We start from the raw sequence: 12965 nt of genomic DNA, 5'->3' as shown, positions 1-12965 counted from the left end.
CTCCAGGACCTAAAATTATGCATTTGGGTATCACTGGAGGATGAAATACTGGGAGTAAAATCCATGGTGACCTAATGCTGGGGAGACGGAATAAACTGCCTGCATCTAATCTTCTGACACTTTATAACTTAATTCAACTCTCTGGCTAAACTCAGCAGAAGACTCAGAGACACATTTTAACTAGATTAGAATCTTAATATCCAGTTTGTCCTTGGGTCTGCTACGTTCACACCACATAGTAGAGATGGTGCCATACTAATGAAACAGGATATACTTGAGCGATATGAGGAAACAGATTTAGGTAAAGCTACAGGAGCTGATGCCATTGGAAGTGGAGTCTTCTGAGATAGTGTCTCCGGCCACCGGGTACATCTTCAGTTGGTGTAGAACACTTCTAAGATATCTCAAGAGTTTGGAAAAGGACTTCCAGTGATGATGAGGCAGGTGGCAAATATTCTTGATAGTACAGTGGTTATCAGTCATGATAAGCTGGATAGTACCAAGGTTCCAACATGTGAAATTCCCTTGGCATAGAAGGAACAAAACCACACTTATCCCAAGACAGAGAGGGGAATGCTTGAATGTCATACGAACTCTGAATTTACAAACATGGTAGGAATGGGAAATTGGAGCTATGTGAGTTCTGTTGTGAGGTGCAACTTCAGTAAGCACTATAAGATCAGAATGGCTGCTGTGAGATGTTCTAATGTCTTTACTTCTCACATTTAAAATGGGCAACTCAAATCCTTCCCTTTGATAATAAATTTCATGAACCAGCTGAGCTGCACTAGAATGAAAGGTGGAAGACTCATAGCAATTTATCAAATTGGGAAGAAAAGAAGGGTGGGCAGTGGTGTAAGAGTAAGAAGCCATGATAGATTTAATACAGAGGATGGTTCTGGCAGTTATTGTTTTTGACAGTGTTGTCTCCAAATGACATCCTGCAGAGTATTTCTTTTCTTTAGCTTTCTTGTGTTTAGAAGAAAGGAATGGAAGTGACCCAGGGTGATCAGATGCATCAGCACTGCCAAATTGAACATTCAGCAACACCATAATTGCTGATGCATGAGGTATCTTTGACAGTGCAGTGCAAATTGGTATGTAGGCCAATGGTTTGAAAAGGCTGCTACCCATTCCTCTTCCGCAGGAGGAATCTAAGTCTTGAAGAGCGGCTAGGCATACGTATCTAGTGAACTTAGTGTCAGTGCATACAAATATCAACATTATGCCCTTGTCCAGGCATACCAAATACCAAGACTGACAATCAGCTGGGACAGCTTTTTACTACATCCCACACATTTGTAGAATAGCAAGTCCGAGGTTGTAAGACACTGCCTCTCCAAGGGAAACTAAGCTGTCCCTTCCTGTAGATTTTTGTCATCATATACTATTAGGTTGCAGACTGAGATTGATAGATAATATATTTCAGAAAAGCAAGATTTTCTCAGCAAAGAAACTGAAGGGAAAAGTGGGAAAGTTGGTTCTCAGACTGATATGAAGTCTAGCAGCCATTTCCAATTATTCAGCAGATACAGCTGTTTCCCTTCACAAAAGTGGTAAGTCATTTCTTTGAAAGAACACAAGAAAAAGAACCAGGACCTTCCTGATATAATTGGCCTATATATAGGTCTGGCTTTATACTAAGAACTCACCAGAATTCATGTATTGTTACTTTAACCTTCCTCTTAATAAAGCTTCCTAATCATTGCTCTGAGAAACTGTTCTTGGGACTGAGGGCTTCCATTCCAGGCTGCTACCAAAGAAGCCTGACATAAGTAGGAACTGTACCCAAAAGTACTGAATGCATAACAGATGATATGGTTTCATTAAGAATCTACTCAAGCTACAGAAGATTCTGAAGATGGGGCTTGCATAGGTGGATAACACATACTGTTATACAGACACCAAATGGAGAATCAGAATGTGTTTATCTCCAAGTGCTCTGCACATGACATATAATCAAGGAAAGGAGGCATGTTCTAATATATTCCACCTGGGTTTTTGTTACATTATGGGCTCAGGAGAGGAAAAGGTCTGCTTGCAAACACAAATAATAGATGGCTCATAAATGAAACTCAATTCATGGCCAGAGATCATATGAGTTATAGCCTAAAGCATCTGGAGGGCACCATTTTTCTTATCTTTATTCCAAAGCAAATATGTTGGGGCTAAATATGGAATTCTGTAGTAAATTTGGGAGATCTAAAGTTGGCAAAAAAAAATCTGTGTGAACTACAAAGAAGCATTATTTTAATGGACAAGCTGTGAAGAAGGAATATTTATAATTTACAAATGATTGTTAAGTATGACAGTGTGTCATTGTGGTGACTTAACCCATTTGCATTAATTTGGGTAATTGCATCACTACAATAATGACATAATCACGCAAATGATGTAAATCATGGCAGAAATCTAGTCTATTGCATGTAAAGTTGGGTACAGTATACCAAGGTCCACTAAATAAAGGCTTCATTGTGGTCAGATAACTTATTTTGTTTTGAATAGGGCAATGCCATATATCATTCTATCACTTGGATCAGTGTTTCTCAACCTTGGCAACTTTAAGATGAGTGGACTTCAACTCCCAGAATTCCCCAGCCAGCATGCTAAGGTTGAGAAACACTGACTTGGATAGTTAGAAAACAGTTTTATGAGATAAAGTATAGCTATAAATGATATTATGGAAAGTGATACATAAATACCACTATTACATTGCACAAGTTTATGTAGAGCTCTTGCACTGGAAAGTAGTGATTCAAATACTTTAAAAAAGACACAATTCTAATGCAAAAAGAGTGTTGAATATGGGTCCTATTTTCTGAACATACCAAACATGCCATTTGTATCAGAAGCTGAAACTGGGTTTGTCTGGCAGTTTTCCTTTCATTTCTTATAAGGTATAAAAACATGAGGAACTTCACATTTATCATAATGCAGTCCCATATAAAATAGTTGTTATTTCTACAGTAACTTAAAAGTGAGCAAACTCAATTTCTAATTTATCTAATGTTTCTAACATCTTTAAAAGCTGACCCTTTATACTAAGGTTTCCAAACCAGGTATGTTGAATTACAACTTCCATAATTCACATCTTACACGTTCACTGACAACACTGACTAGAAACAATGGGAATTGTATTCAATACATTTTAGGGCACTGAGTTATTCAAGGCTCCTTTACACTACTACATCCATCAGTGTCCCAGTGTGGCTTGAACTCAGCTAAAAAACCCCAAACAAACCATAACTGAAAGTCTATGTGGGGATACTTCTTTAAAGTAAATTTACCTTGGTCTTCAGTATAAAGGGCAAAAATCACCAGCTGCAAGCAGTATAGATGGTATAAAACAATTCAATTAGAGATGAACTGGCAAATTAGGACACCAAGCTTTCACATCTCATTATATACTTCACTATGCTTTTAAATAATACCCTTCTTTTTTGGCCATTGTTCAACAAGCCTACCATTATAGTTGTAATTATAGTGGGCTTTAAATGAATAATTAGAAAGGGTGTGCAGAATAGAATATAGAAAAGCCATTACATACTCTTCTGCTAAAAATTATTTGGGTGACCAAAACAAAAGCCATAGGTTTTCATGCGTTTTTAAATAAAAATGTTTTGTTCTTTTAAGTATAAGGACATTTCTTTCATGCATGCATGCATGTTTATATATTGCCAGAGTCAAAAAATGACTCCTGACAGTTTACATCATAAAAACATAATGAAAACCTAAAAACCAATGAAAGCAAGTAGCTACCCTAATACAATAGGTGCAGTTGTGACATTCATTCCCCAGAGGCCTTCTGGAACAGCTGTTTTTAATAGTTTCTTGAAGATCAACAATGAGAGGACTCCAACCTAATCTCCAGATGAAGGCTATCCCATAATATGGGGGCTGCAGCCAAAAAACATTGCCTGAAAGCCTTGCCCTCCTGCACTTCACCTTCTTGAGGGGCCATTAGGAAAACTCTCAACTGTTAACAACATTCTAAAAACCATAAATAAACCCTTAAAAAACTCCTCCATATTAAACTCAGCATCCCAATGTTCTAACGCTTTTTTCTCAACCATTAAAAACTCAGAGAAACAGTCTGTTTTCAGAACCCTCTGAAAATTGTCACAGAAGGTTCAGTTCAAATCTCAGGAGGCATATAACACTCAGGAGGAGTATACATAATGCAGGGGTTTATACAAAGAAGCAAGGTATTCTTGCTCCTCTTTCCCAATCTCATTTGGAGGTGGTTTTCTTAAAATCCCCATTCTGATTGAACATTTTTTGACATCACAAACACAAACAAGCATGAGCTAACATAGTCTTTCTTCCATTCACACATATTTCTTTATTTAATTCAGCTTCTCAACCAGCCATGAGTACTAGGGAAATGCCTAAGTGCTTTCAAAGCAACACCAGACTATGAAACCCTAGTTTATTGGTTTGCCACTGATCCTTAAGAAGTCATACTGAAAAGAATTTAAAAAGATATTTTAATGAACCTACAGCTTTACAAAGCATTTCTTATTCATAACGTTTCTACATTTTTGGGTAACTACCCAGTCAGTAAGCATGAGATTTATTTTAACACCTGGTAAATAACATATGAAGTAACTCCAAAAAATTGGACTACAAATAGGTCAAAGGTTATACTCCTTAGTAGTAACTTGAAAAGAACAAGTGTTATCTTCCTGGGTTAGATGAAGATCTGTCTAATTTAAAGAAATTAAAAGTTAAAGAAACCCACAATTTTAAATTTTAATTTAAAATGTAAAGAAACCCACAAAAAAGACATGATGATAATTCCATATTCTTCTCCACAATATCTATATGGCTAAAATAGCTGACTTTTCTGGAACTGCTTCTGACAAGTTTTACAGGTAGTCCTCGCTTAACAATGCTAATTGGGACCAGAAACTCCATCATTAAGTGACACGATCATAACTCAAGAAACCACATGACCATGCTGCTTAGCAACGGCAGTTCTGGTTGCCATTGTTAAACAAGGACCACACAAGTCATTAAGCAAGGACCTCATGTGACCACGACTTGTGACTTCCTGCCAGCTTTCACACTGACTTTGCTTGTTGGAAGCTAGCAGGGAAGGACACAAATTGTGATCATGTGATCCTGCGGCAGCTGTATGTAGGGGGACCAGTTGTAAGTTTGAATGGTCACTGAAACAAGTGGTCGTTAAACAAGGACCATATGTATTTGTTTTTGCTATTCTTACTGTTTCCTAATTGATCGGCTTTATAGTGTATTCTATCACTGCAGGAGTTCTGAGGTAGGGATTTATCTATGAATATTTCTTCTATGATTATATCTACCTGTATCTTTGGGGCAAAAAAAAGGCAACAAAATTAAAATAGTTTTCAAAATACCAAGACTTTCACACCTAAGTGTTTACTGATTAGTTTTCAAATCAGGTGCTGCTGACTGATTTTATTTTGAAATTAATAATTATTTAATACTATGAATTACAGTGATTCCTTTCATTGCAATGAATTTTGACCTGAAGAAATCTGAGAACATATTTATACTACGTAGAGCTGTGACAATGGATTGTTGGGGAAAGAGAGAAGTTGCTCCTACTTTAATGTTCTCTAATGCCATTTACCTAGGTAATATAGAAACAGCTGAGACAGAATCTTTTCATGTTATACAGTGCTATTTAAAACCACTGAGATTGGATAAGATGATTGTATTCATAATGGAATCTCACAGAAATGAATTATTTCAAACTTATCTAGTATCACAATTGCATTTTCCCCACTCTTACACACACCCTTTCTTTCTGCTGAAGTCTTTAGTTTACTAACCTGATTTTCTTCCTGAACCACTCGATACTGTTCTTTCCAAATAGTGATTTTGGATGCTTCATCTTTCCTCAAGGCCCTTTCTTTCTTCAGCTCAGGACTCCAGAATGTCTTGATACTGTTCATGGAAGAGCTAAGTTTGCTTTCTTTCACTTCTACATCCTTTCGCAATAGATCATTTTCCCGGAGCACTTCCTTTAATTGTGTCTGCAAGTCCATTATTGTATTGTCCCTAGCTTGGCGCAGTGAATGAGGCACTGTAGAGGCCATACTCACAGGAGGAAGATGATGTTCTCCAAATGCAATAGTATCACTGGCAACCCCACTACTGGCAATGTTGGGGCTGCTGCCCATAGCAGTCATCCTAACACCATAAGGCAAACGCCCCCCAGATCGGCCAAGAGTCATGGTGCTTTTAGGTGTGTCTGTACCCACATTCTCATGGTCACTTAGATACATAGGGCCTGATGTGGCATAGGCAGCATTTAAGGATTGGATATTTTCCATTGAAAGTGTTTTACCACTTCCACCTCCAGTACTACTTCCAGAGCTGCCCCCTGTACTGTTGGTTCGACGATGGCCCAATCTTGGTGAACGTGGCAGCCTTGGTGAACGCCCAGGGCTCTGGCTACTTGGCTCAATTTTCCCAACTGATCGAGCACTTCCATACATGGTTGAATTTCTGATGTAATTTGATTATGAATGGAGATTCTCTGAAGTTTTCTTACTATGGTTCCTAATCAATTTAAGGCCAGTTACTTTTATATTAGGTCCAAGCATTCGTTCCTGAAGTCATAGTTTTCTGATGCCAATCATCTGCAACAGAAACAAAAATATCAAAATCCCATTTCTCACACCATCTCACACTGCCAGTTATTGTCCAAGACTCTTTAAATTTCCATAGGCTTATATGAGTTAAAACACACAGTGTATTGTTTACCCTAGTAAAGCAAATTTAATATTTTTAATTATTTTGAATCTCTCTCAAGCGTATTTGTAAAATCTGCATCATATCATACTCTTTCACAAGCTTATCAACTTTTCTTCACTTTGCCTTAATCTCTCATCCCTGTGCACTGTGACATTTATCATTTAACTCCTTATGCACACACATATAGAAATAAAATAGCTCAGATATGAAGATCATGATAAAATAAAAGCAGCAACATAAACACAATGATCACTCCTTTAAAAATTGTGGTACAAAAATGTTTGTGCTATTTTTTTTAAGAGTCATTCATCAGATTTCAGAATGCTGAAATTTAGAATTTTGTCATTAATCATTAAAGTCAAGATATGTTCTCTTGGCATCTATCAGAAACAATGCTAGTAGCACCACAGAAATATTTCAGACACCATAGTATAAAATAGACTCAGGAGTGACATATGGTAGTAATGTTTAGAAACAATAAATAAAAGACTTGTTTCATCTATAGGATCAAAAAATTGCAAACAGATAAAAAACACGGTTTAAACCCCACCTATTACAGAGTTTATGGCATCATTGTGAAGGCAAAAAAGCAATGACTTTAGTACAACAAAAAGCTACCAATCAAGTAACTGTTTCAGATTTTTCAATATAAAAAAAATGTAATTAAAATGAACCAGTAAATGTTTTGCATATCCCTAATGGACATTTGGAGCACAAGCAAGAGAATACAGAAAGGGAGAGGAGTGGTAAATACTGGTTACAATTACTCATTACAATTTGGTAAATTGGTTTTGGCAGATTTTGGCAGGCAAGATATAGAAAGATGTGACATCGGGCTTGGAAATAACACTTAAAATTAAGCCTTAATCTTAACACTACCTTCTCCAATTATCAAATTCTGGAAAGAACTGTGTGCTGCGTCTATGCGTTTGCAGAAAATTTGCATAAGGAAAATGATTTCTATGTACAGTGGTACCTCGGGATACGAACGCCTCTACTAACGAACATTTCGGGTTACGACCAGCTTCGGCAGGGAAATTTTACCTCGGGTTACGAACTTGCCTCTACTTACGAACCGGATCCACGGCCATTTTCCCTGCTGCCACGCGGTTGCGGCTTCCTGTGGGCGAGGTCGCGGTAGCAAAGAGATGTTTGGCGAGGCTTGTGGTGTGTTTTGCGGTGTTTTGCAAAGGTTTTTGGTGTGCGTGTTAGCATGGCTCCAAAGAAAATGCAGAGCAGGCTTGGCGGGAGTCTGGCTCTGAAGAGAAAATTGCCTCGGGTTGTGACCAAATTCGGGCGGAGGGCGGAACGGATTAACTGGATTTACATTGAACCCTATGGGGAAATTCACCTCGAGTTGCGACCAAATTCGGAGGGCGGAACGGATTAACCGGATTTACACTGAACCCTATGGGAAACTTTACCTCGACTTGAGACCAACTCGAGTTGCAACCAGAGTCATGGAACGGATTAAGTTCATATCCGAGGTACCACTGTATTAGTCTGTTTCATGCAGATGATCAAAGTGTAACAGTATCAGTGGATGGCTGCGCATACAGTAGGAATGAAGATCTGAAGATTCCTCAATTGTGTAGAACAGAGCAGATTCTGTACATGATTACATGAGTGTAATCATTACCCTTTCAACTGTCATAGTTTTTTTTATGTAAAACAGAATATCACTAAAATAATGTCTAAGACTATTGAACTAACTCTCAGTATTATTAAATTGTCTCATTCTCAAGTTATGATGCATCACACAATGCAATTAGGATTGCTGTCATTACTCAAATAGCCCATGTGTCCTTCTCAATTACATCTAGATCCCTTTTTCCTTCCGCTTTGGATAAGCTGCATGTATCATATCATTAGATATGGGTACATGCTTGAACTCAATACTGGAAAACAGACACAAAGTCTCTGGAGCTGGCATTTGTTTGCTCTCACAATCTGTACAAAAATACTTAATTATACAGTTTGTCAAGGCACAGTCAAACTAGAGTTGTCACAGAGGCAGTTTTGCATCTCACTCACTAGTTAAAAATGAATTGCTGTGGGTGGAAAAGTCAAGCCTGTTTTGTGTAATGGATGAGCATTCCTAAAAGCACATCCATGCAAAGCAAGAGCCAGAGAAAAAACACAGCGAAGCAAGCAGGGAAGAGGCAAACTATATGTAAATGGTCCTATTTCCACGCAGAAACAGACGAGATACACATATTAATATAAAGCTTACTAGAGAAATATTTAATATGTGGCACATCAGTGTCATTTATTCTGACATGAAGTTATAACATTAGCAACTATACTCTCACCACTGAAAAGATACTAGAAATTATGAGGTTCTACAAATGAAAACAGCAATTCCATCATGCTCATTTTGTTTACTTCCCATATGATTTGTTTTTATTGCATGGTGTTTTGGAACTGACTTTTCTTACAGAAAGTGGGGCTGAAATATCCATTAAAATAGAAAGAAAACTGAATTTAGGCTTTATACATCTTCTGATACATATGCAGGCTCTGATCATCAACACCTTGCAAAACTACTTCATTTCAGCTATGGATATACAATAGTTGGATGCACAATGAATAGAAATAGAAATCCATAAGGCAAGAAACAAGAAAAAAAACCCACAGGTCAAGGTCCAGAAATTAGCAGGACTCCTTAGAAAAAAGCTTGACATTTGATCGTCTAGCTTCTGCAGTGGCAGCACCAGTATTACACTACATTACACTGACTCCCCCAATTCTATACTGACTTCCCCAATTTTTTGTATGATTTCTTAGGATCACCTATTCTACGGCTGGTTAAAAAAAGTTGCTTATAATACTACACAAATGTACCATTTGCTGCTGTACTGAAAAAGCAAATGTGCAAGACTATTTTCCTCTGAGCCTCCCTTTGAAAGAAAAGTAAGCTGTTATCAGAAGCAGATTTAAAACAAGGACCATTATGACAACAGAATATTCAACTGGTATAAAATTCTGATTATGCAGCAAAAACTATATCCCTGTCAGAGCCACTGATACTGTCAATAATCCAATATAATGAGGACCAAAACCCATCCACTTTCCATTAAGTAATTTCAGATAATGACTTCTACCATAAGCAGTGAAAAGACAGCTAACTTCCTTCTTACATTTATTAGATTTAGGCGCAGAACACCTGAGTTAAGCCCCTGGTCATCCATGAAAATCAATGAATGATTTAAGGAAAGAAGTGGCTTCCACTTCAGTGTATTTCAAAACATACATGCAAACATATGCAAACAAATATGATAGAACTCCTCCATCATAGTAAGGTACTGAATATTTGTTTTTTGGTGTTTAACAGCGTTCTAGATAGCTTCCTTAATTTTATTTATTCTTACTACTTCTGATATACAGACTCAGAGCTTGGTACAATATTTCAAGTTGCTACTCTTTTCTTTTTAATCTTAATTTTGAAGTATGTACAGTTCTATTACATTTTTCTTATACTTACAAAAAATAACTTTTAAGGTACTTCTGGCCCAAATACCCTGGCCTGCAGTATAGAACTTGTTTTATTTTGTATCAACTAAAGTTTCATTTCAAAGAAAAGTGTATAAAATAATGTATTTGTTGTACAAAATTTTCTTCAGTTAAGCATTTAAATGATAATCCTACAAAATAACAGAAATATAACAGGTACTAGACAAGACTAAGTCTCAAAAATATATTTTAAAAAAAGTTAATATGGTGTGCAGACTCATTTTTTCCTATCAGCATAACATTAGTTGGAATGGAATGGAAAATGCAGCTTACTGTCAAATATTCCTCTGGTCAGCAAGGAGTAGAGTAGACAACAAATAGTTAACTCCCAAAAAGGAAGATCTTAATTTGCAAAGTGAAAGGCCTGAAAGGAGAGGAGGAATCCTTCAGTCACAGGACTTGACTTTAACAGAGGACTTTGCTTTAAAAAAACAAAAACAAAAAAAACAACCCAAACCCAGATAAAAGGATGAACTTCTGAGATTATTGGAACACATATCATATGTTGCCCTCCTCCTTCAAGCCACAACTGAATCAGATGCAAAGAAGCATTGTAATGGTGGCTGTTTGCTATCCTCTGGAGTACTAGATAACAGTGGACCCCTGAACAGGACTACCAATTCCTCATGACCAGAACAAAGAGCAGAAAGCTGCCGATTTCACAGCTATATGCAATATCATTTAGTGTTTCTTGTGTAGCTAAAGTGCATTGGATTTCCTAAAGTGCCGAGAGCCATTCAGTAGAAAGCAGCTACCCCTTGTTCTAAGCAGTAGGTTAACAGGGTATATCAAATGTTATTCTGTGCTGCCAGAATAAGGAGCAAAGAGTGTTAAATACAAGGTGTCTCTCTTTCGTATCACATTTCTCTCTGGCCTAAAATATGAGAAATCGTGATATCTAAATGGATATTCAATGTAGCAAAGCATTCCTACTCTTTTCTAGAACGTAAAGTAAAAATAGAATTCTTCCTCTTAAAAGAGGACCTACTCAATTTGTCCATGCTTTCTTAATAAGAAAACTGTTTGCTCTGCTTTCTGGCTAACCAAAAATAGCAAAATCTTGTTTGAACAGAGACAAAGGTCTAGAATATAAGTTATTGCAAACCAAACCAAATATGTGACATCTACAGAGTGCGTCTAACATCTCTTTCAGACCAATCAAATCAAAACACTCAAATTGTTTAATTACTGTATAAGATTTGAAAAGTCATTTCAAATGAGTTTTAAAATGATGTCTACATATGACAAAGTTTATATTACATTATGCAGTAGGACATATAAGATTAGACTAAGAGTAATTTTCAACAGTTGACTATCTATACCGGTGCTATCTAATTAAACTGACAAAGGCTTCAAAGCACATTTTGATGGGATTTTTAAAAATGGGAAATGCCAAGAGCCCTCAAAGCCCCCCACCAGGTAAACCCCATCTCTTTCAGTATCCTTAGTGGGTACTTTAAAGAATTCAACAATTTAGTATCTTGCCTACTATTGACCACATAGTTTCAAAGAGCCTATCAGTGCAGGAAAGAATAGAAAGATCAGTGATCTTGCCAACTACCGGAACTGAGAATGAATATATAAATCCATCAAGCAGCTGATTGGCTAGGATCCCTGCAAAGGTCCAAATGATCCATCTGCTCAAGTGATGCAAAAAACAACAACAACCTGTTACATCAATTAATCCAATAAGACCATCACATCTCCCTCAAAGATTATAATGGGCAACATTAAGGGCAAACAGGAGGACTGGCCTGAGGATAAGTTGATTTTTCGGGTGTCAAGGTTTTTCTCAAGGGTCTGCCTAGGTCAATCGCTGCCAGGATGTGATAAAGGGCTGTGGCTCACAGCTCCGTCCTAGAATCGCTACCTTTTTTCTTTTTAAAGGAGGGGGGGGCAGTAATTCCACGGATTGTAAAGAAAGGCTGAGCAGGACTCGCCGGTGGGCTCACGCAGCGCTCTTCCCCGGGCACGTGTGCACCCGGGTGGGGCTCGGCCACTCAATTCCAAGGCGCGGAGTCAGAAGGAAGAGCCTCCTACCCGAAGCGCTGCCGGAGCACCTTTTCCCGACGGAGGGACCCTGGTGCCCGGGCAGGCCTCGGTGGGCGCCGCCTTCCCCTTCGGTAGGGCAGCTGACAGGCCCCGGGCCAGGGGCGGCCGGGCTGTAGCCTCGCGACCGAGGCGGGCAGGCCCCGCCCAGCGGGCTCCCCTCCCCACACACCCCGTCGCCACGGCAGGGACCCTCGCCCCACAGCCGCCTCAGTCCTGATCGGCCGCAGCCCGGTAAGATCCAAGCCGGGTCCTCAGCTGCTTCCAAACGGGCGCCGATACCTGTCAGCCGTAGAGCCGGCGGCCCCGAGCGAGCCCGCTTCCTCGCCCGCTGCCTCGCCCGCTGCACCCCTCCCGCTCGGCAGCGCCTCTTCACCTCCGCCAGCGGCTCCCGCCCGCGCCTCCAGCGGCAGCGCAAGACGAGAATCAGGCTCCGCCCCCTCGGCGCGAGCCCTGCCCGCTGGCGTGTGACGCCCCGCCGAGCCTCCCCCGCCCCTTACGAGGCTGCCCGCCGATGGATTGATCGGCCAGTCGATCAGTTCGCGGCACGCGCGACCAGCTTGGCCCACTCCCTCCCCTCTCTCTCCCTTTCCCGAATGTCGACTCACCTCGGCCCTCCACTCACCGTAGCATTTTAGACCCCACCCACCCAGGCCTGC

At 39.3% G+C, this 12965-nt stretch overlaps 1 protein-coding gene across 5 annotated transcripts in view; it reads right to left on the bottom strand.

The window, feature by feature from the left end:
* Nucleotides 1–12794, bottom strand: part of ERC1 (ELKS/RAB6-interacting/CAST family member 1) — a 163660-nt gene extending 150866 nt beyond the window's left edge. For 4 of the 5 annotated variants that reach the window (XM_088141236.1, XM_088141238.1, XM_088141239.1 and 1 more), the window contains exons 1-3: nt 12589–12794; nt 10531–10621; nt 5817–6629 (exon numbers count right to left, since the gene is read on the bottom strand). In XM_088141236.1, the coding sequence (XP_087997362.1) occupies nt 5817–6485 (669 nt within the window). In that variant the 5' untranslated portion in view covers nt 6486–6629; nt 10531–10621; nt 12589–12794. The remainder of the gene's footprint in view (nt 1–5816; nt 6630–10530; nt 10622–12588) is intronic. The other variant, XM_088141237.1, reaches the window with a different exon arrangement.
* Between the last annotated feature and the right edge of the window lie 171 nt (nt 12795–12965).

This window comes from Python bivittatus, unplaced genomic scaffold (assembly GCF_059951505.1).
Source record: "Python bivittatus isolate LINGU-HERP-01145 unplaced genomic scaffold, Pbiv_v1 ctg000330_np1212, whole genome shotgun sequence".
In the NCBI taxonomy this organism is placed as follows: Eukaryota; Metazoa; Chordata; class Lepidosauria; order Squamata; family Pythonidae; genus Python; species Python bivittatus.
This window is presented reverse-complemented; position numbering and strand designations above follow the sequence as displayed.